The 24,424-nt window shown below is 37.0% G+C and overlaps 1 protein-coding gene across 1 annotated transcript in view; it reads right to left on the reverse strand.

The window, feature by feature from the left end:
- The window catches only part of atg7 (ATG7 autophagy related 7 homolog (S. cerevisiae)), a 77,676-nt gene extending 54,659 nt beyond the window's left edge, over positions 1-23,017 (reverse strand). The window contains exons 1-9 of the mRNA XM_073825545.1: positions 22,411-23,017; positions 21,258-21,444; positions 16,861-16,915; positions 16,159-16,276; positions 8,449-8,526; positions 8,245-8,361; positions 5,442-5,588; positions 5,142-5,230; positions 3,165-3,286 (exon numbers count right to left, since the gene is read on the reverse strand). Coding sequence (XP_073681646.1) covers positions 3,165-3,286; positions 5,142-5,230; positions 5,442-5,588; positions 8,245-8,361; positions 8,449-8,526; positions 16,159-16,276; positions 16,861-16,915; positions 21,258-21,423 — 892 coding nt within the window. The 5' untranslated portion in view covers positions 21,424-21,444; positions 22,411-23,017. The remainder of the gene's footprint in view (positions 1-3,164; positions 3,287-5,141; positions 5,231-5,441; positions 5,589-8,244; positions 8,362-8,448; positions 8,527-16,158; positions 16,277-16,860; positions 16,916-21,257; positions 21,445-22,410) is intronic.
- Between the last annotated feature and the right edge of the window lie 1,407 nt (positions 23,018-24,424).

Below are 24,424 nucleotides of genomic sequence, written 5' to 3' on the forward strand. Positions count from 1 at the left end.
ATTAAACTGCGTTGCTTTTAGAAGCATCAATTCAGTTGTTGCATATAGTTTAATGTCTTTATTTCGGGATTATCAAAGTAAATTATAACTCACGTGCCCCAGTAAAAAGGTCTAGTCTAGCAACGCACCTGCCCTGAAGCGGCTTCATAGCTGCATCCATGTCAGCAACGTCTCATTTGATGTGGTAATTTCACAGAAGTTGAAGACTCGTTCTCGCCCCCCTACAGTGCAATTCGACTAGGTATACGTCATCCGCGCTTAAAATATCAAGGTGAAAGTCATCATATCTTGCGTAGTTTAGACCCAGCTCCCAACCCAACTTTGAGAATAGATTAACGGTGATATTTTTTTATCGCCCGATAAGAGTCTCACGTTAACGCAGCACGTTAACGCCGATAACGGCCCACCACTAATATATATATATATATATATATATATATATATATATATATTAGGGGTGGGCATAGATTAATTTTTTTAATCTAGATTAATCTAGATTAAATCTTGGAATTAATCTAGATTAATCTAGATTAAAATGGCTAATTTGAATTCTGCTGAAGGCATTCAGAATATGTGTGCTACCCAAATAATGACTAAAAGTAAGTCTTCGAGAACGGGCTAGGTGGCGCATTAGATCAGGCGCTCATCTCCTGTTTCCAAAATGCATCACAAACTGCTTGACAATTGCATTTAAAACATAATTACCTATACAAACTTGTGTAACCAAGTACTTCTGCGCAAAGGCTGCACGACGTGCGCGTGCTGCACAGACGCGCACCGACATGGATATCTGCGTGCATCGTCTTGGGTTAAACTGCGTTGCTTTTAGAAGCGTCAATTCAGTTGTTGCATATAGTTTAATGTCTTTATTTCGGGATTATCAAAGTAAATTATAACTCACGTGCCCCCAGTAAAAAGGGTCTAGCAACGCACCTGCCCTGAAGCGGCTTCATAACTGCATCATGTCAGCACGTCTCGTTTGATGTGGTAATTTCACAGAAGTTGAAGACTCGTTCTCGCCCCCTACAGTGCAATTCGACTAGGTATACGTCATCCGTGCTCAATATCAAGGTGAAAGTTATCATATCTTGCGTAGTTTAGACCCAGCTCCCAACCCAACTTTGAGAATAGATTAACGGCGATATTTTTTTTATCGCCCGATAAGAGTCTCACGTTAACGCAGCACGTTAACGCCGATAACGGCCCACCACTAATATATATATATATATATATATATTGGAGAACTGTTAAAATTAGTTGCGCAAACCGTATTACTGGATTCAGATGCTTATACACGTGGCTACGTAACTTAAGTTGTGAAATGATGGTGGATTGCCCAGTATTCAATCACACACAGTAAGAAAACCCAGACTTGTGCATGCAAGTGAATGTCACAGTTCAGAAGGCCAAAACTTATTGAAGTGTGAAGACATCCATGTTTGTGTGTCTGAAGTAGAAGGACCACAACAACCAAGGACAGCTGCGTGAAGACAGGAGGATGGACTGGTACGGAGAGCGATGAAAGAGGCAATCTAAGTGAAAATGAAATGACTGGATTTTGATCAGGAAGGGCTTTCAATAGCCCTTATCAGGCTTCTACAGCGTTGTCCTTTCGCACCCGCCACTTTCGGCCCAATTCACACAGCGATTCACAGCATTAGTGCAGCAACTCCCACAGGAATTCACAAGTCGGATGGGCTGTGATGTGTGATGAGGTTGAATGTCAGGGAATCTCCACCATCAGTTCACTACTGAGGAAGCCACTTGGATGAGGGACTAAAGGATCTGAGCAGACAAACATGTCCCAGCTGAGAAAGAATAAACTTTACCCTCCTTTGATGTCAACAACTGAAATTACTAAAAACTGCCCAGTTTTGGCTGCTTAATTGACCCTTTGCTTGGTGTTAGATTAACAGGCGATCTGACCAATTATAACACGGAACCAAATTGCATACATTTCTATTCCAAATTACACTTAAATGAAGTATTCTATGTATATAAATCATCAATTGAATATAAAAGCACAAAAAATGCCAATCTGGGACATATATCAATAATGGAAAACACTCTGCAATGGTCGCACCACATGATATTTCAAATTCAGTCAAAATTTACAAGCACAGAATTGGCCACCTAAGCAAAACAAGCCAGTTCCCCACAAAAGGTTACTATGCAATTTAGAATAAAGATAAATACTTGTAGAAATAACTTAATATTCATTGTTTTGTTTTACTGAGGTCATACTACATGATATCCAAATGTGGAAACTACATACCAACCATTAAAAAGATTTTTTTTTTTTGAAAGAGAGTTATAAACCTGCTTGATGCGTCAATCTTTGATGCAACCTTTGAATGGATTTTAAAATAAAAGTCCCAAAATGGTAGTTTCTTGTTGGTCGCGCCACATGATATTTCATAAAATGGAAATCATCGGACAAAGTTTGTTTGTATATTATGATGGAAATATAAATACAAATGCTTTGCGATTTTATACAGGATTACAAAACATTTTAGAAATCATGCCAAATAGTGCAGAAAATTAATTGGATTAAATTTAGGGTAATTTCAAAGATGTTTCCAAACCAGAAGTTATACCCGGATGGTCGCACCACATGAAGTTTTGACACTTTGAATAACACAAAAATTACAAACAACTAATGTTTTTTGAAAAGTCGAAGGGAGTACATACATGGGAGAGGTACTTCTTACATATGGCATCTTTTATGCATTTAAACCAATTTCGAACTGAAAAGAATGCAATCGAACAGAAAATTTAGGTGTCATGTCATTGACCCATTTATATTTGAACACTCTTTACCCTAATTTACCCAAGTATTCAGAATTACTTGAGAGCTACAAGCCAAATTCTGTGTGAAGCTGTATCTCAAGGGCCAAAATTGCGCACCCCTACCTTACAAGCTCCGTAAACAATCTAAATCTAGATAATTAGCATCTTCAAAAGTAGGCAGGAAGAAACAGAGCGCAAAGCTCACTTACAGTTCAAATCACCCAACAACCGGCTACAAAAAATTGCAACCTATGGCAGACAGTCTGAGGACCCTGTATTAACATTTAAATGGTGTCTGGCCTCTCCTGCAGCCAGATAAAAGACCAGCTTTTATGCCGCTGTTCTGAAGCACTCAGGCGAAGATGATAAATTACCTGCAGAAGCCGTCAGGTCTGGAAGCTTGACCCGAAAGATGATGCTGTGCCGAATTGAGCGGCTCCCTTGTAGAGTTCTGTCTCTGAAGCACAGAACCTCCAGAACATCCAGCTGCGAACCCCTGGCATTCACACGGACAAACACACAGCACCGTAAGCACACATGGTCTTTGGAGTGACCTTAAACTTACCATTACAAAGAGGCAACGGCTAGAAGAGTCAGCACAGAAGGACCACCATGACATTTAACACTGAAAGCTGCAAAATGCAGCAATATTTCCAAAATCTTCCACCTGCACTGCATTCTTAAAAACAACATCACATTTCCATGTTTATTTGGACATTTTTGGTTATGTGAGAATTGTAGTGCCATGTTTTTGGGCCAGATGCACAAAATGGTGGAAAGCTGACATGAAGCTATACTAAATAAATCTGATGAGCGCTATATTCCCCTCAGTAAGATTTGTAATGTTTTTATTTTTTAAATAAGTCTCTTCTGCTCATCAAAGCATAGTAATAATATAGTAATATTATTACAATTTAAAACAATGTTTTTTTCTATTTTAAAATACTTTAAAACATCCTGTGATTGAAGCTGAATTTTCAGCATCATTACTCTAGTCTTCAGTGTCACATGATCCTTCAGAAATTAATGAATATGCTGATTTATTATCAATAAAAAGTTATGGCGAGACACTGCAGGTGAATAGGGTAAAAAAAAAACTAATAGTTATCGCCTTACTTACCCAGTTTATTGATTACATTGATAATTGCAAACATTTTTTGTATTAGAAGTTTTCAAAAATGTTTAAATGAGGCATTTTTTAATGAAATTTTAAACACTCAATGAAATCAGTTTCAAAATACTTTTTTTTTGACATATTAGAAAAAAAATAAAGTTTTATGTGTGTAAGTGAACCACTGAAGTGGAGATTTATGGCTCAGTGTAGGAGAAAAAAATCATTTTGAGATAATGGCCTTTAAAAATATGTATTGTAATTTAAATCTATTGACACAAAAAAAAACATTTAACAGTGTCTATTGAATGTTTTCTTTCCACAAGTCTGAAAAAAAAAACACTTTATGAAAAAACAAAAAGCCAAAAATCTCAAACTTGACAGGTGCATGAAAAAACAGTGTTTTGCCTGCAGTGTCTCCCCTTAAGAAGAGCAGCATTTATTTATAAAAGATTTTTGTTTCTAACAATATAAGCTTTTACTGTCACCTTTTTATCAATATAACATAATTTATTTTCAAAAAAAGACAAAAAAAAAATACTGATCCCAAATGTTTGAATAGTAGTGTAGTTCTATTTTAAATAAATGCTGCTCTTTTTAATTTTTAATTTATCAAAGAATCATGAAAAAAGGATCACAAGTTCGAACTAAATATTAAGTAGCACAACTGTTTCCAACATTGATAATATATCAGCATATTAGAATGATTATCATGAATCATGTGACACTGAAGACTGGAGTAATGATGCTGAAAATTCAGCATTGCATGACAGAAATAAATTCTATTTTAAACTATATAAAAATAGAAAAACATGATTTTAAATTGCAATAATATTTCACAATATTACAGTTTTTACCATATTTTTAATCAAATAAAAGCAGCCTTGATGAGACTTAGAAACGTAAAAAGGCTTCCATGGTACTATTAACATTGGACATATCAGTGTTACCATAGTATTATTTATACCATAGGGTTTCATGCCTAAATGTCTAATGAAAAAGCAACGTCATAGTGCTGTATATAACTTCAGACAAAACATCTACGAAACAACACCCCTCTCAGAAAATCCAAGATATTAGCAGATGGTTGGAAATAACATTTTCTCACATTTGTTTAGCTGCGGAACAAACATCTTCAAGTTTGAAAGTAACATCAGGAGAAAAGGAGTGGAGCTGTGGAAACAGAGCTATAATTTAACACAAGTGGGTTGTGTGTTGGAAAAGATCATTACAGACGTACCATTTTTTTGCGAGGAGGATGAGAAAGTTTCGGAGCGGCCAGCCAGGATGTTGAGCCAGTGTGCATGGGTCATACACGCCCACAGTAATCTTCAAAACAAATCAGAACACATACCATATCACTCTGACATACTTTGAAGAATTAATCAACTACCACTAAACAGTTTTGACTCATTTCATACATACTGTAGTCCAGCTATTAAATATGGTAGTATACAGGATGCCATAAATGTTGCTGAGAAAGTATAAATTAACCTGCAATAATCCATTATTAATAATCCATCTTTATAATGGAAATTACCTTCTTTAGATCTGGGAAGAAGGAGTTCAAGTCTTTTAGAGGAGCGACTTCAACACTTTCATCTGTGTACTTGAGCAGAAAATGTGGGACTGCCGTCATACCACTTGAGGCGCAAAGATTGTCATACGCCGTTTGCAAGCTTAATATCTGTGAAACAGATCAATTCAAAGCAATCAGCCCACCTCATTAACTCATGAATCACAATCAAAATTTATGCTCGGTTGGAAAATATGTAGTCAGGAACCAAAATGTACTATTCTGAACACGTACAGTGGCTCCAAAACGAATTTTGGAGACTTAAAGGAGTAGTTCACTTCCAACATTTCAGGATTTCCCAGTGTAGGAAGAAGGGTCTTATCTAGCGAAACGATCGGTTATTTTCTAAAAAAAATATATGTACAATTTATATACTTTTTAACCTCTAGCTCTGCGTGAACTCTGTGTATTCCAGTTCATGACAGTTAGGGTATGTCAAAAAACTCTCATCTCATTTTCTCCTCCAACTTCAAAATCACCCTACATCGCTGCAGAAGTACCGACCCAAGGTTTACAAAGTGAATTTGCAAAGAAGATCAAACACCCTTTACAAAAGAGGTAAAACAACAATGTAGGATGAGTGTTTGAGGTTAAAAAGTATATAAATTGTAATTTCTTTAGAAAATAACCAATCTTTTTGCTAGATAAGACCCTTATTTCTCGGTTGGAGTCGTTTAGAGTCCTTTGAACTCAGGAGCACCATAGAAGTCCACTATATGGAGAGAAATCCTGAAACGTTTTCCTCAAGAAACATAATTTATTTACGACTGAAGAAAGACAGACATGAACATCTTGGATGACGAGGGAAATTTTAGTTCTGGAAGTGAACTACTCCTTTAAGCCAAACATAAAACAGATTTTTATTCACTTCTCGTCAAAGCCATCACTACAGTAACTGTTAACCAGCTGGTGTAAGGAAGGGTTGTGTCCGAATTTTGAATTTAACTAAATAAAAAACTAGATAAAAAAAAAAAAAAAGGATAAAGCTGGACCAGAAAGTTTAAAAAGTTGTAAAAGTTTTCAGTCTGAAATAGTTTGAAGTTTAAAGTAGTTTTAAAAGCTTAAAGTTTGATAGATAGATTGTTGTTAGCACATTTCTAGCATGATACTAGCATGCTGCATGTTACTAGCATATTGTTAGCATCATTTGAAAGTTACTAGCATGTTGTAGCATGATTTTAGCACGATTAGCGTGTTACTAGCTTGTTGCTAGCATGATTTTATCACAATTAGCATGTTATTAGCATGCTGCATGTATTAACATCACTTACAAGTTACTAGCATGCTGAACAAGCTAGTAACATGCTAAATATGGTAACAACATGCTAGCAACATGCTAGTAACCATATTTAACATGTTACTAGCATTTTGCTGGCATGATTTTATGATTTTATGAAGTTGCTAGCATGTTGTTACCATAATAAGCATGCTGCTAGCATGATTTTATCACAATTAGCATGTTACTAGCATGTTGTTAACATGATTAGTCAGTTACTAGCTTGTTGCTAACATGGTTGGCACGTTACTAGCATGTTGGTAGCATGATTTTAACATGATTAGCTTGTTGCTAGCATGTTTCTAGCAAGATTAACATGTTACTAGCATGTTGCTAGCATGATTTTATCACAAATAACATGTTATTAGCATGTTGCTAGCATGTTGTTAGCATCATTTGCAAGTTACTAGCATTTTTACAGCATGATTAACATGTTATTAGCATGTTGTTAGGTTTATAGCATGATTAACGTTATTAGCATGTCCCTACATTGATTAGTAAATTACTAGCATGTTGTTAGCATGATTGGTAAGTTACTAGCATAATTAGCATTTCACTAGCATACTGCTAGCATGATTAACAAGTTACTAACATGTTGTTAGGACATTTCTAGCATGATTAACATGTTACTAGCATGCTGCATGTTACTAACATATTGATAGCATCATTTGCAAGTTACTAGCATGTTGTAGCATGAATCTAACTTGATTAGCATGTTACTAGCTTGTTGTTAGCATGTTTCTAACATGATTAGCAAGATTGTATCACGATTAGCATGTTATTAGCATGTTGCTAGTATTTTTTAACATCATTTACAAGTTACTAACATGATGCTAGCATTTTGTTACCATATTTAACATGTTACTAGCATGTTGCTAACATGATTTTATAACAATTTGCATGTTACTAGCATGTGTCTACCATGATTAGCATGTTACTAGCCTGTTTTTAACATCATTTGCAAGTTACTAACATGTTGCTAACATGATTAGCATTTTACTAGCATGTTGCTAGCATGATTTTTTTAGTTTTATTCATTATTTTTAGGAAAACCGTAAGTCTGATCAGTTATGAAAGATATAGCAATCTTCAGATCAGTCTATTATTTTGAAGTTTGTAGCGTTAAAGCTCTAGGAGGAGCAGCAGTCAGACATTTTAGTCTCAGAAGAAGAATATTAAGTTTAAATAGCATTTCAGTAAGTTGGCTTTCTCAAGCCAACTTAATTACACATATTCATTCATTAATGACTTGCTTATAGCTAAGATAGAAAGAAGAAATCACTTTAGCATAAAAAAAACCTTCCAAATACTCTTTGGTACCACGTCAGTCATCTTAGGGCCAATATGTCATTATGCATTCAAATAATTAACACTGAATTAAAAATTCTAATCAGCACATGCTTTTCATAATGCACTGACTAATGGCTCATTATCTTTTACACAAAACATCCTCGTCAGAAGTGAGTTATCAACGCAAGCTCTTTTCCGCACCTGTTTGGCAGAGAAACTGCGCTCTAATGACACCGGCTCCTGCACCAGCTGGACCCCCTCCAGAAAGCAAAGGGCAGGAAAGCAGAACCAATAATAGAAATGATATTTCTTCAGATCCTGGACAAACAAAAGGACCAGTCAGAAACAAATGGCCTAAAGGACATTAATTTATAAGGACATTCTCTAAAATGTTGGCACACAAACCGCAAATGTCAAGAGGATGAATTTGTTTAGGATTGAAGAGTCTTCCAGAGCAGCCCCTGATTGAATAGCACTCCATATCTGTGAAGGAAACAACGTGACCAGTATTAATTAAACTGACATTACCAGAAATGATTTATGATATAGTTTATGCAAATGCAACAGTGTAAACATTACATATTCACACTGTGAAACACATTCTGGGACAAAATCACTGAACAGTGGTTGTGATCTCTTACACAAGATGTAGATGAGTTCGTTCCTTAATCAGGTTTGGAGAAATGTAGCATTCCATCACTTTCTCCTCTGCAGTGTATGGGTGCCGTCAAAAATGAGAGTTCATACAGATGACAAAACATCACAGTAATCCACAAGTAATCCCCAGTCCATCTATTAACTTCTTGTGAAGTAAAAAGCTGTGAGTTTGTAAGAATCAAACCCATTATTAACACATTTTTAACTTCAAATAGCTGCTTCTCGACGAAAATACAAGTCCATAATCCATAATAACACTTCCTCCAGTGAAAAAAAGTGTTTACCTGTTTATGCTCTCACATCAAAACCCATCCACATTTTTATTTAGAGCTGTTTTGGCTTGTAAACTTGTAAAAGTGCTTGACCTGTGCATATTTCTCTCCTGATACAGATTATTTTTCACTTGAGAAAGCATTATTATGGATTATGGATTTATGAACAATGGATCTGTTTCTAACAAACAAGCAGCTTTTGGCTTTTCAAGATGTTAATTGATGGACTGGAGTGGTGTGGATTACTTTATTAGCTGTTTGAACTCTCGATCTGACGGCAACCATTCACTGCATAAGATCCATTGGTGAGAAAGTGATGGATTTTAGGATTTACTATTCCTAAAAATTCAATTGTGGAAGAAAACTTTATTTATGCACTTAACCGTTGCAGCTTTCCTTATTTATGGGAAAAGAAGGTGACATTAGTCTCTGACACTGAGTAACCTTTTAAACCTCATGCACTAGATATGTGTAGTATGTAATGTGTAGTACAGTGAGGGAAAAATGATTCGATCCCCGGCTGATTTTGTGCATTTGCCCACTGGCAAAGAAATGACCAGTCTATAATTTTAATGGTAGATTTATTTGAAGAAAAAAAACAAAAAAAATCCAGAAAAACACATTTTAAAAAAAGTTATAAATTGATGTGCATTTTATTGAGTGAAATAATTATTTGACCCCTTCACAAAACATGACTTAGTACTTGGTGGCAAGGTCAGACGTTTCTTGCACACACCTCAGGAGGGATTTTGTCCCACTCCTGTTTGCAGAACTTCTCCAAGTCATTAAGGTTTCAAAGCTGATGTTTGACAACTCGAACCTTCAGCTTCCTTCACAGATTTTCTATGGGATTAAGGTCTGGAGACTGGCTAGGCCACTCCAGGACCTTAATGTGCTTCTTCTTGAGCCACTCCTTTGTTGCCTTAGCCATGTGTTTTGGGTCACTGTCATGCTGGAACACCCATCCACGACGCATTTTCAATACTCTGTCTGAGGGAAAGATGTTCTCACAATTAGGGTTGGGCATCGAGAACCGGTTCCATCTTGGAACCGTTAAAAAAATAACGATGCCATTGGAATTGTTTATAAAAGTTGTTTTCGATTCTGATCATCGGTTCCAAACACGCAAGTTTTGGTTTCCATTGTGGCCACCGTATTTCCGGAAGTGCTTGCCGCGCGCTTGTTCAGTTGCAGCTATGGAGCACGGTAAGCGGCGCTCAAAAGTGTGGCTTTATTTCACACTATGGGTGTACTCACACTAGGCAGTTTGAACCATGACCGAGTGCGTTTGACCACCAAAGCGTGGTTCGTTTGACTAGAGTGAGTGCTCCGAACCGTGCCTGGGCGCGGCTCGTTTAGCCGGCCCTGGCCCGCTTGGAAGAGTTGGGCCAGAGCACGGTTCAGTTGGACTCGGGCGCGGTTCGCATGCAGTGTGCGCTAACCGTGCTGGAGCACGGAACAGGACGCGTGATGTCGCGTTTTTGCGAGGTAATCAGCGTTTTTATAGTCCATAATCAAAGCTGCAAAGTCCTTGCTGCACTTCAGCTGGTACCTTGCAAACCTCCTCATACAAGCAGCACGATTGCGCGAAAATTTTCGTGCCACAAATGCGATAGACATGTTTAACAATAGGCTGTGGACAACCGCGGAACAAACGACTCAAAATTACTATCCACAAAGTAAAAAGAGCGATGGACTAAATTGCGTTCAGCGAGAGCGCGCTCTTCCTGTTTATCCTGAAACAGTCAAACCATAATGACGTAAGCGTGCTTCGGCACGAATGCTGAAACCCTATGTGAGTGCAGGCCAGAGGGGGAGGGGGGACAATCGTACTCGGGCCCGGTTCACGGCAACCGTGCCTAGTGTGAGTACACCCTAAAAAAGCCTGGGTCGGCACAGTGCAACACATGTGACAAAATGATATCTTGCACGGGAGGATGCACTACGAATATGACGAAACACCTACGCCTGCATGATGTATAAATTAAGGGGTGTAGCGTGTTTGACGTGCTGCGCAGGTCCACTGTCTCGTCATGTACAGAGAGTCCAGAGCAGGGTGCAAGTTCTGCATATATAAATATGTTTTTTGGTCTGGTGCAGAGGCATTCCTAATTTTCTCCTACATGGGCTGCAGCTCCTAAAACTAAAACTCATATTGAATCAAAATAAAATTATCCTTTGTGAAATCAAATGAGCCTGTGACATGTTTTGACTCCAGCCCACAAAGAATCGGAATTGAGAATCGAAAAGAACTGAAATCGAAAGGAAGAATCGGAATCGGAATCAGAATCGTTCAAATCAAAACGATGCCCAACCCTACTCACGATTTGACGGTACATGGCCCCATCCATCGTCCCGTTGATGCAATGCAGTTGTTCTGTCCCCTTAAAACACCCCCAAAGCATAATGTTTCCACCTCGATGTTTGACAGTGGGGATGGTCTTCTTGAGGTCATAGGAGGCATTCCTCCTCCTCCAAGCTTGGCGAGTTGAGTTGATGCCAAAGAGCTTGATTTTGGAATCATCTGATCACAACGCTTTCACCCAGTTGTCCTCTGAATCATTCAGATGTTCACTTGAGTAGGGGGAGCTTGCGGGAGCTGCAGGATTCAGTCCTTCACGGCATAGTGTGTTACCAATTGTTTTCTTGGTGACTATGGTCCCAGCTGCCTTGAGATCATTGACAAGATCCTCCTGTGTAGTTCTGGGCTGATTCCTCACCGTTCTCATGATCATTGAAACTCCATGAGGTGAGATCTTGCATGGAGCCCCAGACCGAGGGAGATTGAGATTCCAGCCTTGTGTAGGTCTACAATCTTGTCCCTGACATCCTTGGACAGCTCTTTGGTCTTGGCCAACAACAGTACAGTGTTGTAATTTAACAGTATTATAACATATTTTTTCCACGCACACAAGACGACATTTTGGACTATCTGCATGAGGTAAATATGCAGCAGTATCTGTGATTAAAATTACCTATTAAGTTTATATTACATCCTACATCTAATGCGGCTTTTTTATTTAAATCACATGATTCGTCTATTCAGGCGCAGCGGTAACCTTAATTGAGCGAGCAAGTGATTTTAGGGTTCAGACTGTCCTCACATCACACACACACAGGTAAGAATTTAAGTTTCATCCAGCCTGGTTATACTTTTAACATGTGCAATGAGAAACATTTTGGATTATGTGCCGCTGTTATTTGTGACTCCGTTACTAAGTCCTTCTAAAAACATTTTGAAGATTTAATGAGGCCTTTGTAATTTTAATTATAATCCGATTAGCATGTTTAATAATCGAAAAGAGTTACAGACATAATCCACGCTCGTGAGCTAAAGTTGCCGGTGTTAAGTTTATGAAACGGGCACAGCTTTAAGTATTTATTTCAGTAAAAGGTAAGTGACGTCTGAACAAAATTCATAATACTTGTCTGATTACTGTGAACGTGCTTATTCAAACTGCTGCTGGCTTGATCGCAGATATATTAGCGGCATGACAAGATGTCTTGCACCGCATCTGTGTCGACCATTTTATGAAGACTTTATAGTGACATTCGATGGCATCGTTGGTTAGTTAACTTGAGAAATATCTGTTCTTTACATTATGTTTCCTTGTCAGAATTGCGGGGAAACAATGTTTCAAATATTGTGTTCCGTTGCTGCATACCTAAGCAAAAATAAAGATATTGTAGAAATGATGTCTGTTTATCCATACAAGGTACTTGGGGAGCTTCAAGCTCCAAAAGGATATAAAGGCACCATTAAGGTAATGCATAAGACCCCAGTGATTTAATCCATGTCTTATAAAGTGATCCAAATGGTTCTGGGTGAAAACAGATTAAATGTAACTAATTTTACAGTGTGCTCCTAGAAATGTCTACCTAGAATATACCTTGGAAGAACCTTGCAAAGAAGTGTCATCAAGGTTAGATTAATGATTATGCCTAGAAATTGATGTATGGTGAGAAGGGTTTTAAGGTTTATTTTATTTTTATTATTATTATTATTATTATTTATTTATTTTTATTATTATTTTTTTTTTGTAGATAATGTCAGTTAATGTCAAAATTATTATCTTTACCAATAGATGTCTGCCACTCCTGCTGATCTTGAAAAGACGGGTAACCTGCCTGTGACTTCTCGTTTGATCCTGCTTGGTAAGTATATCATGACATGCATGATATGATTAGTATGTGATTAAAGGAATAGTTCCCCCTAAAACAATGTTCTCATTTAATCAAGTTTGTGACTTGCTTGTTTTTGGGGAACACAAACAAACAAAAGCTATTCTGATATTGGACTGTCCATACAGTGTATACAGTGCTGCTTGAAAGTTTGTGAACCCTTTATAATTTTCTGCATATTATGACCCAACTCATCATCAGATTTTCCTGAAAGTAGATAAAGAGAAATCAGTCAAATAAATGAGACAAATATTTTCTTTTCCAAGAATTTATTGAGAAAAATGATCCAGTGTTACATATCTGTGAGTAACTACAGGTAAAGTTCCTTGTAAATGCTGACCAGTCCTGCACAACCACTTGTAGGAATGTTTGCCCATTCCTCAGTACAGAACCACTTCAACTCTGTGATGTTGGTGGGTTTCCTCCTATGACCTGCTTGCTTCAGCTCCTTCCATAACATTTCAATTGGATTAAGGTCGGGACTTTGATCCAGACCTTAATCAATCCAAAACATCTTTATTATTCTTTAGTATTCTTTGGTAGAATGACTTGCGGGCTTGAGGTCATTGTCTTGCTGCATGGCCCCCTATCTCTTGAGACTCAGTTCTTGGACAGATGTCCTGACATTTTCCTTTAGAATTTGTTGGTATAAATCAGAATTCATTGTTCCATCAAGGATGGCAAGCTTTCCTGACTCAGATGCAACGAAACAGGCCTAAACCATGACACTACCACCACCATGTTTCATAGATGGGATAAGTTTCTTATTCTGGGATGCAGGTTGTTCTTTTCTAAAAACATAACGCTTCTCATTTCTCATTTTCTGTGGTCTCATCTGTCCACAGAACATTTCTCCAGTAGCCCTCTGGCATCTCCACATGATCTTTAGCAAACTGCAGACAGGCAGCAATGTTCTTTTTGGAGAGCAGTGGCTTTCTTCTCACAACTCTGCCATGTACACCATGGTTGTTCAGTGTTCTCCTCATGGAGGACTCATGAACATTAACATCAGCCACCATGAGAAGGGCCTTTAGTTGCTTAAAAGTTACCTTTGCAACCTCGCAGACTATTACACATCTTGCTTTTGGAGTGATCTTTGTTGGTGGACCACTCACACCACACACCAACAGGGTAACATTGGTCTTGAATTTCTTTCATTTGTACACAATCTATCTGACTGTGGATTTGTGGAGTCAAAACGCATTAGAGAAGGCTTTGTAACATTTTCTAGCCTGATGAGCAACATCAGCTCTTTTTCTGAGGTCCTCAGAGATCTCCTTTGTTCATGCTATGATACAGTTCCACAAACATGATCACACTTTGATAGATCCCTGTTCTTCAAATAAAACAGGGAACGCAGTGACACCTGATAGTTAATGCATTGATTGAAAACACCTCTGAACAGATTGACTCTAATTTCACCTTCAAATTAACTGCTAATCCTAGATATTCACATACTTTTGCAATGCACAGATATGTAGCAAAGGATCATTGCTCACAATAAATAAATGACAAAAAAATATATTTTTGTCTCATTTGTTTGATTGGGTTCTCTTTGTCTAATTTCTGGACAGATGTGTGAACATCTGATGATGTTTTGGGTCATATTCATGCAGAAATATAGAAAAGGGTTCACAAACTTTCAAGCAGCCCTGTGTGTGTGCTTCAAGCTACAAAGGGCATAAAAGCATCATAAATATAATTCATACAAGTACAGTGGTTTAATTTGGTTAAATTTTAGGTGAGGACAGACCAAAATCTAACACTTGCACTGTTCATCATGCCATTGCAGTCTGTCGTTATCAAGACTTCAGTCCTGAGTACACTTTCTAGTAACTGACACTTAAAGTGCTAGTAAATGTAATTGAACATGAAAAAGATCATCACATTTTGGACTCTTCTCATCAAAAAAAAAAAAATGGGATTGCTTCAGAAGCCATAGATTAAACCATTTGAGACTACCTTTTAAATACTATCATATATTTTTTGGAGCTTAATTCTTTTTTTAAAGCTCCATTTTTTTTCTTCAGAAATTATACAAAGTATTTGTTTTTTTGTTGTTGTTTTTTTTGCTTTTTTGAAATCATAAAATTTTAAAGCATTGTTCACTGAAAATCTTTTATTCTTATTTTTCAGACGCTTTGTTGGGATAAATCCAGAAACGGGAAACCAAGGCCAACAGGACATCATTTCTACATAGACAAACATAAAATGTAGTGCGTAATAGCATTTTAATCTAAAATAATGTGGTTGTAATTAGCATGTAATTTAACAGCTATATGCTGCTATATAACAGTTATATGCTGTATTTAACAAAACAGTATCATGCTGTTAATTTCAAAAACAGCAGCGCACTGTATTTTTACAGTGATGCTGGCAACCTCAGCTGCCAGTAGATTACTGTTTTGTTTTTTTACAGGGAAATTTTTTACAGTGTAATCTCAGCTTGTTACCTGTATAAAAGACACCTGGGAGCCAGATATCTTGCTGATTGATAGGGGATCAAATAGTTATTTCACTCACAAAATGCAAATCAATTTATAACTTTTTTGAAATGCGTTGTTATTCTGTCTCTCACTGTTTAAATAAACCTACCATTAAAATGATAGTCTGATCATTTCTTTGTCAGTGGGCAAACCCACAAAATCAGCAGGGGATCAAAACATTTTTTCCCTCACTGTATGTCTTCTGGGACCCAAACAGTATCATTCTTTTCAGCCCTAATTGGGTTTATTAAAAACTGGTTCTTATTTGCAAAAGACAGTGCTATTTGGCCACAGCGATTATCACTGTGTTATTACCATTTGCAGGAAGCAGGCAATAAACAAAATTGCATTAGGAAGATTAAGAATGGCAGCAGTAATTTATCAAATGATGAATGTTCATCATCTAGATACGCAGTGAAAGAAATCACATAATTCATTTAGTGGATCTATGCAGCAAACGCAAATAAAATGCGTTATCAAAAGGCACAATTAATTACGAGTGAATCAAAGGACTGCACCTCACTGGCTGCTTTATCCAGAAGAGCTTTCTTGTCAGTGGTTTTGAAGGCTTCTAATGTGTTGGTGTTGTACAGCGTTCCAGGGGCTGGACAGCAGCGAGCAGGTGTGGGTCCATCACTGAAACATAATTTATACACTATATTATTTGTATTCAGGTAAATTCACTATAAGCACAGTTCTGCTATTTAGCATCATATACATTTTTAATGTTCAATTTCATGTTAAGAAAAGGAACCTAATATTAAATTAAATTAATCTAACTTGCCACATTATCTATATATAAAGTACTTGTGTACACTTGTTTCCTATTCCTTTTGCAGTGCCCTTTAAAGCAAATGACTGGAAAGTACCCTATTTTATGACTTGAAGGGATCTATCTGTTTTATAATGTGCCTTTTCTCCTTTCTTTTTTAGAGAAAAGCAGCATGGGTGCAGATGGCTGTAGGGGGTCAAGAGTAACCCCCTCATCAGTTCTCCTGGCTCTGTCAGACTACCGATCTGCAAACAGCTATGCCGTGTGGCCAGCGCAATTACTCAGCCGTCATAAATGTAAAATTAATTCGACTGAAACAATCCTTGAGGATTTAACTGGCAAGAAAAAAATCATTAATTTCACAAGTAACAGACGTGATATTGGGGCCATTATCCAAGTCTTTCAGAATAACCAACTACATTACATGCTTTTAATATGCAAAACTTACACATCAAATGCGCTGAACTCCAGTGTCAAGCGTGTCGGCAAGCCAACAGGATCACCTGCAATTTATAACAAATCCATTTTCATTATATGACAGCTTAAATGTAAATTAAGTTATATACTTTCTGCTGTGGAATTAATAAATTAATCATTGGTGACATATACACCTAAAAGCAGAGTTTTGCCATATCGGCATCTACAGCAGAACTGTACACGTTTGTATGATGCTGATGGTGTAAGCAGTCCAAGAGAAAAGGCCATATTGGCTGTTTAAGAAGTGGCAGGGGAAACACATAAGATGGCTATATTAGAATAGTACACTACTACACTCCTATTAATATTTCAGCAACATGCAGTATGTACAGTCAGGTCCATATATATTGGGACACAGACACAATTTTTATTATTTTAGATGTTGACCAATACATATTCAATTTACAGTTATATAATGAATATGGGCTTAAAGTGCACACTATAAACTTTAATTTAAAAGTATTCTCATCAAAATTGGAGGACATGTTAAGGAATTACAGCTCTTTAATACAGTGGTGTGAAAAAGTGTTGGCCCCCTTAATGATTTTTTTTTTTTGCATGTTTGTCACAATTTAATGTTTCAGATCATCAAACAAATGTAAATATTAATCAAAGATAACACAAGTAAACATAACATGCAGTTTTTAAATGAAGGGGAAAAAAATCCAAACCCACATGGCCCTGTGTAAAAAAGTGTGGTGAACCTTCCCAGGAGTGGCCGGCCGACCAAAATTACCCCAAGAGCGCAGTGACGACTCATCCAAGTGGTCACAAAAGACCCCACAACAACATCTAAAGAACTGCAGGCCTCTCTTGCCTCAGTTAAGGTCAGTGTTCATGACTCCACCATAAGAAAGAGACTGGACAAAAATGGCCAGTTCCAAGACGAAAACCACTGCTGAGCAAAAAGAACATAAAGGCTCGTCACAGTTTTGCCAGAACACATCTTGATGATCCCCAAGACTTTTGGGAAAATATTCTGTGGACTGACGTGACAAAAGTTGAACTTTTTGGTGTGTGTCCCATTACATCTGGAAGACTTGCTGTGATAAATGGAACCATAAATTCTGCTGTCTAGCAAAAAATCCTGAAGGATAATGTCCGGCCATCTGTTGGTGACCTCAAGCTGAAGCGAACTTGGCTTCTGCAGCAGGACAATGATCCAAAACACACCAGCAAATCCACCTCTGAATGGCTGAAGAAAAACAAAATGAAGACTTTGGAGTGGCCTAGTCAAAGTCCTGACCTGAATCCTATTGAGATACTTTGGCATGACCTTAAAAAGGTGGTTCATGCTCGAAAACCCTCCAATGTGGCTGAATTACAACAATTCTGCCAAGATGAGTGGGCCAAAATTCCTGCACAGTGCTGTAACAGACTCATTGCAAGTTAACGCAAGCAAACACTTGATTGCAGTTGTTGCTGCTAAGGGTGGCCCAACCAGTTATTAAGTTTAGGGGGCAAACACTTTTTCACACAGGGCCATGTGGGTTTGGATTTTGTTTTCCCTTAATAATAATAAAAAAAAAACTTCATTCAAAAACTGCATGTTGTGTTTACTTGTGTTATCTTTGATTAATATTTAAATTTGTTTGATGATTTGAAATATTAAAGTGTGACAAACATGCAAAAAAATAAAAAAATCAGGAAGGGGGCCAACACTTTTTCACACCACTGTACAGTATGTACCTCCCCACGTTTTCAAGGGACCATGAGAAATTGAACAGTTGACTCAAAAGCTGTTTCATAGACAATTGTGGGGTATTCCTTCATTTTGTCCACATCTATTAAGCAGGCAAAAGGTCTGGAGATGATTCTAAGTGTGCCGTTTGTATTTGAAAGCTGCTGCTCTGAACCCACATCATGTGGTCAAAAAAGCTCTGCATGCAAGTAAAACAGACAATTGTTAGAGTTCAAAAACAAAAGAAATCCATCAGCAGGAACATTAGTAGTGTCCAAATTAACAGTCCAAATTAAAAAAAAGAACACACTGGTGAACTCATCAACATAAAAAGGCCTGGACGTTTACAGTGGACAACAGTGGTGGATGATTGGATGATCCTCTCCACACTCTTAAAAATAAAGGTGCTTTAAAAGGTTCTTCACAGCGAGGCCACTGAAGAACCATTTTTGGTTCCACTAAGAACCAGTCATTCAAAGGTTCTTTAAGGAACCATTTCTTTCTTACCTTTTTATAATCTGATGAACCTTCTTTCTCCACAAAGAACACTTTGTGAAACAGAAAGGTTCTTCAGATGTTAAAGGTTCGTTATGGAACCATTTAAACAAAAAAGGTTCTTCTATGGCATCGTGAAGCACCTTTATTTTTAAGAGTGTATGGTAAAGAAAAACCGTTTCACAACAACCAGCCAAGTGAAGGACATGTGATGGCATGAGCATGCATACAGATGCAGCTGGAAGAATTCTGAAGTGTATAGGGACATACTTTCTGCCCAGATGCATAGTATACTGTAGACGATGACCCAAAATATACAGCAAAAGCAAAAGAGTTTTTTAAGATAAAAAAAGTGGAATATTCTTCAATGGCCAAGTCAATCTACTAATTTCAACCTGATTGAGCATGCATTTTACTTGCTGAAGACAAAACTAAAGGCGGAAAGACCCACAAACAAACAACAACTGAAGTCAGCTGCAGTAAAGGCCTGGCAAAGCATTACAAAGGACGAAACCCAGTCTCTGTTGATATCCATGAGTTTCAGACTTAAGGCAGTCATTGCCTGCAAAGGATTAAAAAATATTCAAGAAAAATTTTACAATTGTATTTATGTCTATATTTATTTGTCCAATTACATTTGAGCCCCTGAAAATGGGGTTACTGTGTATAAAAATGGTTGTAATTCCTAAGCATTTTATGTTATATTTTTGCTCAACCCCTTGAATTAAATCTTAAAATCTGCATTTAAATTCCATCTTGATTGTTTCATTTTTAATCTATTCTAGTGGCATACAGAGCCAAAGTAATGAAAATTGTGTCAGTGTCCAAACATATGGACCTGACTATATATTCCAGACAGAATGTGCATGTTTTAAATGACCTATTACATTTGCCATACAACACTAGTATTCCATTCTGGACTGTTGTATTGCTGCTGTATTCAAAATGCATACTGAAATGCCTTAACTTTTGTCAAAAGTTTACATTCACCTTGCAGAATCGGCAAAATGTTAATTATTTCACCAAAATAAGAGGGATCCCTGCTGAAAAATACAGCTAAAACCAGCCTAGGCTGGTTGGCTGGTCTTAGCTGGTTTAGGCAGGAAGTAGCTGGTTTTAGCTGGTCTCCCAGCCTGGAAAAGTGGCCAAAACCCCTCTAAAACCAGCCTGCTGACCAGCTATGACCAGCTAAAACCAGCAAACCAGCCTAGGCTGGTTTTAGCTGTTTTTTTAGCAGGGATTATACAAAATGCATGTTATTTTTCATTTAGTACTGACCTGAATAAGATATTTCACATAAAAGACATTTACATATAGTCCACAAAAGAAAATAATTGTTGAATTTATAAAAATGCTTACATACAGTTGATTCTTAATACTGTGTTGCTACCTGAATGAGCCACAGTTGGGGTTTTTTTAGTGATAGTTGTTTATGAGCCCCTTGTTTGTCCTGAAAAGTTAAACTGCCTGCTGTTCTTCAGAAAAATCTGTGGTTCACATATTCTGTGGTCCATGCTTTAGAAGGAAAAACGATACACTAAGAGCTGGGGGGTAAACTTTTGAACAAAATGAAGATGTGTACATTTTTCTTATTTTCTCCTAAATGTCATATATTTTTACATTTAGTACTGCCCTTCAGAAACTACAGAAGATACTTACATGTTCCCCAGAAGACAAAATAAGTGAACTTTACCCTGATCTTTAAATTCCAAAAGTTTTTACCCCCCGGATCTTAATGCATTGTGTTTCCTTCTGGAGCATCAGTGAGCCCTCAGTTGTCCTCACTGTGAAAAGTTTAACTGTTTAGGACTAACAAGGGACTCACGAACAACTATCACTAAAGAAACAAAATCACAGCTGTGGATCATTCAGGTAACAACACAGTATTACAAATCAAGTGTATGTAAACTTTTGAACAGGGTCATTTTTATAAATTCAACAAATATTTTCTCTTGTGGACTACATGTAAATCTATTTTATGTGAAGTATCTTATTAAGACTGAATATAGCATTTGATATTAAAAAAGACAAATGTGCTTTATTTTGTCTCTAATCATCAACTATAAAGTGACTTTCATTTTTTAGGATCTAAGCAATCTGTTCTGAAAGAAGCCTGGCACTTAAGAGGCTACCGCTGTCAGCAAAACATCCCAGCAAAACATCTCTTTCATTATTACTTTCCCCATACTGACCGTTATAGTAATAGCCTTTGATGTTTTTCGGACTTTCATCTAAGCGGAAGTCGTTGAGTTTCTTCTGGGTGAGCTGATGCCAGAATCCTGCCTCCAGGGCACTGCAGAAGGGGGCAAACTGCAGCTTCGGGGCGGCTGAGCCTCTCTCCGTCGATTCAGCTTCCATCAGGACTAATGCGTTTGGTTTCTTATAAAAGACAAGACATAGAAGATAAGATTAAATAATGCCCAGTGAGACCCCTGAAAGCACACGTACATCTCAGAGACGTCCATTTGATGGCTGCATTTACATCTGCAAGACTTAGTTCGCTCATCTGCAATATGTCTATTGGACATTTCCTATCAGATGCCAAATAGACATCTATTAGATGTCTTTAAGATGTTTATGATTTAGAATGTATGTAAAACTGACATCTTACAGACGTCTGCCAGACGTTTGTACACAGCAGATGCTTTCCAGATCAAGAGATCTTTAACTGACATCGTGCAGACGTACATGTGCTATCTGGGACAATATCAGACAACTGTATTCAGCCAGTGGGTATTGCTTTTTAACCTTCAGCATCATAAGGCACTACATACAAATATGTTGCCTTAAAAATATAACAATAATATTTTAATTTAATTTTTCAATTTCACATCACTTAAACGAAGATTATAATTTATAGTCACAGGGAGCCAAGACATGTTTTCATCTTTGATATATCAAAAAAAATTAAATACATTCTTTTTAAATAGTCTTAAAATATATTCCTCAGTGCTGATAGCCTGATAATATTTTCTTATAATGACACATTACATTTCTTGTTCGATTAGGTTTGTGGAAGTTGGTTAGTTTTGAAGTTCCCTTTTCTCACTTCAACAAGCTTGCCTGTCTAAATTAATATGAAAATTGATATTGCACTCAGCTGACAAAACGTCTATACAACTAATTATGTCTTGCCAACGTAATAAAAGTAAAAACTCCGCTCTTTAGTATTATTTCTTCGGTAAAACCATTGAGTGTGTCACTGTGGTCGTGTGTTTGTTTTTTTAAACACATTGCAGTAAAAAGCACCGCATTGACAATGTGATCTACGGCAATTATAGTCATGTAAATGCCAAACAACAAGTCAGAGCACCAATAAATACGAATGATAGAAAGATCACTTACCAGACAAGCACTTCCTGGTTGATGTCATATGACCACTGTCAACGTGCACGCATGCGCAGTCGGAATGTTTTGGTATCGTAAGAGAGCTACCGCTTCACAAATGACTTTAAAATAATCTAATAACATAACAAGCACAGACAGAATGCTAGCAGTGGTGCAGTTTTCTCTGCAGAATGCTAGCAGTGGTGCAGTTTTCTCTGCTGCAACGACTAGTTAATGCTTTATCTTTGCTGTTTGACTAATGCTCTCACGTCTTTAACCGTGTTAGCATACTAGCTTTTTTAGATAAATGTTTCAAAGCGTCATATTACCCCACAGTTCTAAACGATGAGGAAATGTTGGCAGATAGCGTTAATCAGCTGCTTAAACGGTTAAGATGGGTGTCAAATCCTCTTGCGTTGTGTAAAAGAAAATGTCCAAAAAGAGTCTTAAGGTGCCAAAACCATCGAATAAAAGACAAAAACCCAAATAAAAAGGAAAACACAGACAAATAAACAAGAGAATACTGACAAAACCCTATAAACGCTGTTCCTTTTCATTTTAAGCCTATTAGATGAATCAGTTGCCAAGTCAGATGCAGTGCAAAGCAGGGCGATAGTGAACTAGCAAGAAAGTCCAGACTTGCTCCCGCAGATACAGTGTGACACATTTACAAAAGCTCTTACTGAGCTCTGGAGTCAGTCGAGATGAGCAGCATTCCTTATGAATCCAGCCTCTGCAGAGTCCTGTACTGGGACATCCAGAATCGAGGTATTTTATCAGAGGTGATTATGATTTAAAACTCCTAAGCTAATCTCATTTAAATCATGTTAAAAGTAATGTATTTGCATTGGCAGTGAAAGACTATCAGTCAGGTAGCCTATAAGCCATCATAACAAATAAAGAATAAAAAGATGAAACAGTACAGTAAGTGTCATTGTATATCCTTAACTTTGAAACACTCTACATGTTAGCATGTAAAGTTATTTTATCATGGTCATGATAACAAACCTAGTATCTATCCCTTTATATCTGCCCAACCCTGCTGAAAAAAAATTAACATTAACTAAGATTATTAATGCTGTAGAAATATTATTCTTAGTTCATGTTAAAGTAGTTAACTAATGAACCTTATTGTAAAGTGTTACCGTTGTACTGATACAAGACATATAGCCTTCCCTGGTGAAAAAAACAGCAGACTGGTTTTCGAGGGGTTTTGGCCACTTTCCCAGCCTGGCCAGGCTGGGAAAGTGGCCAAAACTCCTCTAAAACCAGTCTGCTGACCAGCTTAAACCAGGCTGGTTGACCAGCTAAAACCAACCAACCAGCCTAGGCTGGTTTTAGCTGTTTTGTTTTGTTTTTTCACCAGGGAAGGCTATATGTCTTGTGATGTATCAGTAAAATGGTAACACTTTTCAATAAGGATCATTAGTTAACTACTTTAGTTAACATGAACTAAGAATAACAATATTTCTACAGCATTAATAACCTTAGTTATTGTTAATTTCATCATTTATGCATTATTAAAATAAAAAAAAATAAAAAGTTGTGCTTGTTAACATTAGCTAATGCACTGTGAATTAACATGAACTATCAACGAACAGCTGTATTTTCATTAACTAACATGAACAAAGATGAATAAATACTGTAATAAATGTATTGTATTGTTTATTGTTTGTTCATGTTGGTTAATACATAAACTAACATTAATGAAACCTTATTATAAAGTGCAAAAGTTACCGTAAAGCAATAAAGCAATCTCCACACAAAGGAATTGTTAATAATGCGTGAAGACAAGTTCATCTACCTACAGCAGTCTCACCTAAAATAAGAGTTTCAGTAACTTTAAGATCAAATAACACATTTACATAATTTATGTACATACTTAATGTTTGATATTTCTGCTTTTTCTTATAACACCGTTCAACAGTGTTTATTTATTTTTCATAGTTTTAACACTAACTTAAAAGTTACTTTAGAAAGTAAAGTAATTAGTTTAGGACATTTAAAAAGTCTTTATTCAGAGTTGAAAGTT

The sequence above is a fragment of the Garra rufa genome, chromosome 20 (genome assembly GCF_049309525.1).
Source record: "Garra rufa chromosome 20, GarRuf1.0, whole genome shotgun sequence".
In the NCBI taxonomy this organism is placed as follows: domain Eukaryota; kingdom Metazoa; phylum Chordata; class Actinopteri; order Cypriniformes; family Cyprinidae; genus Garra; species Garra rufa.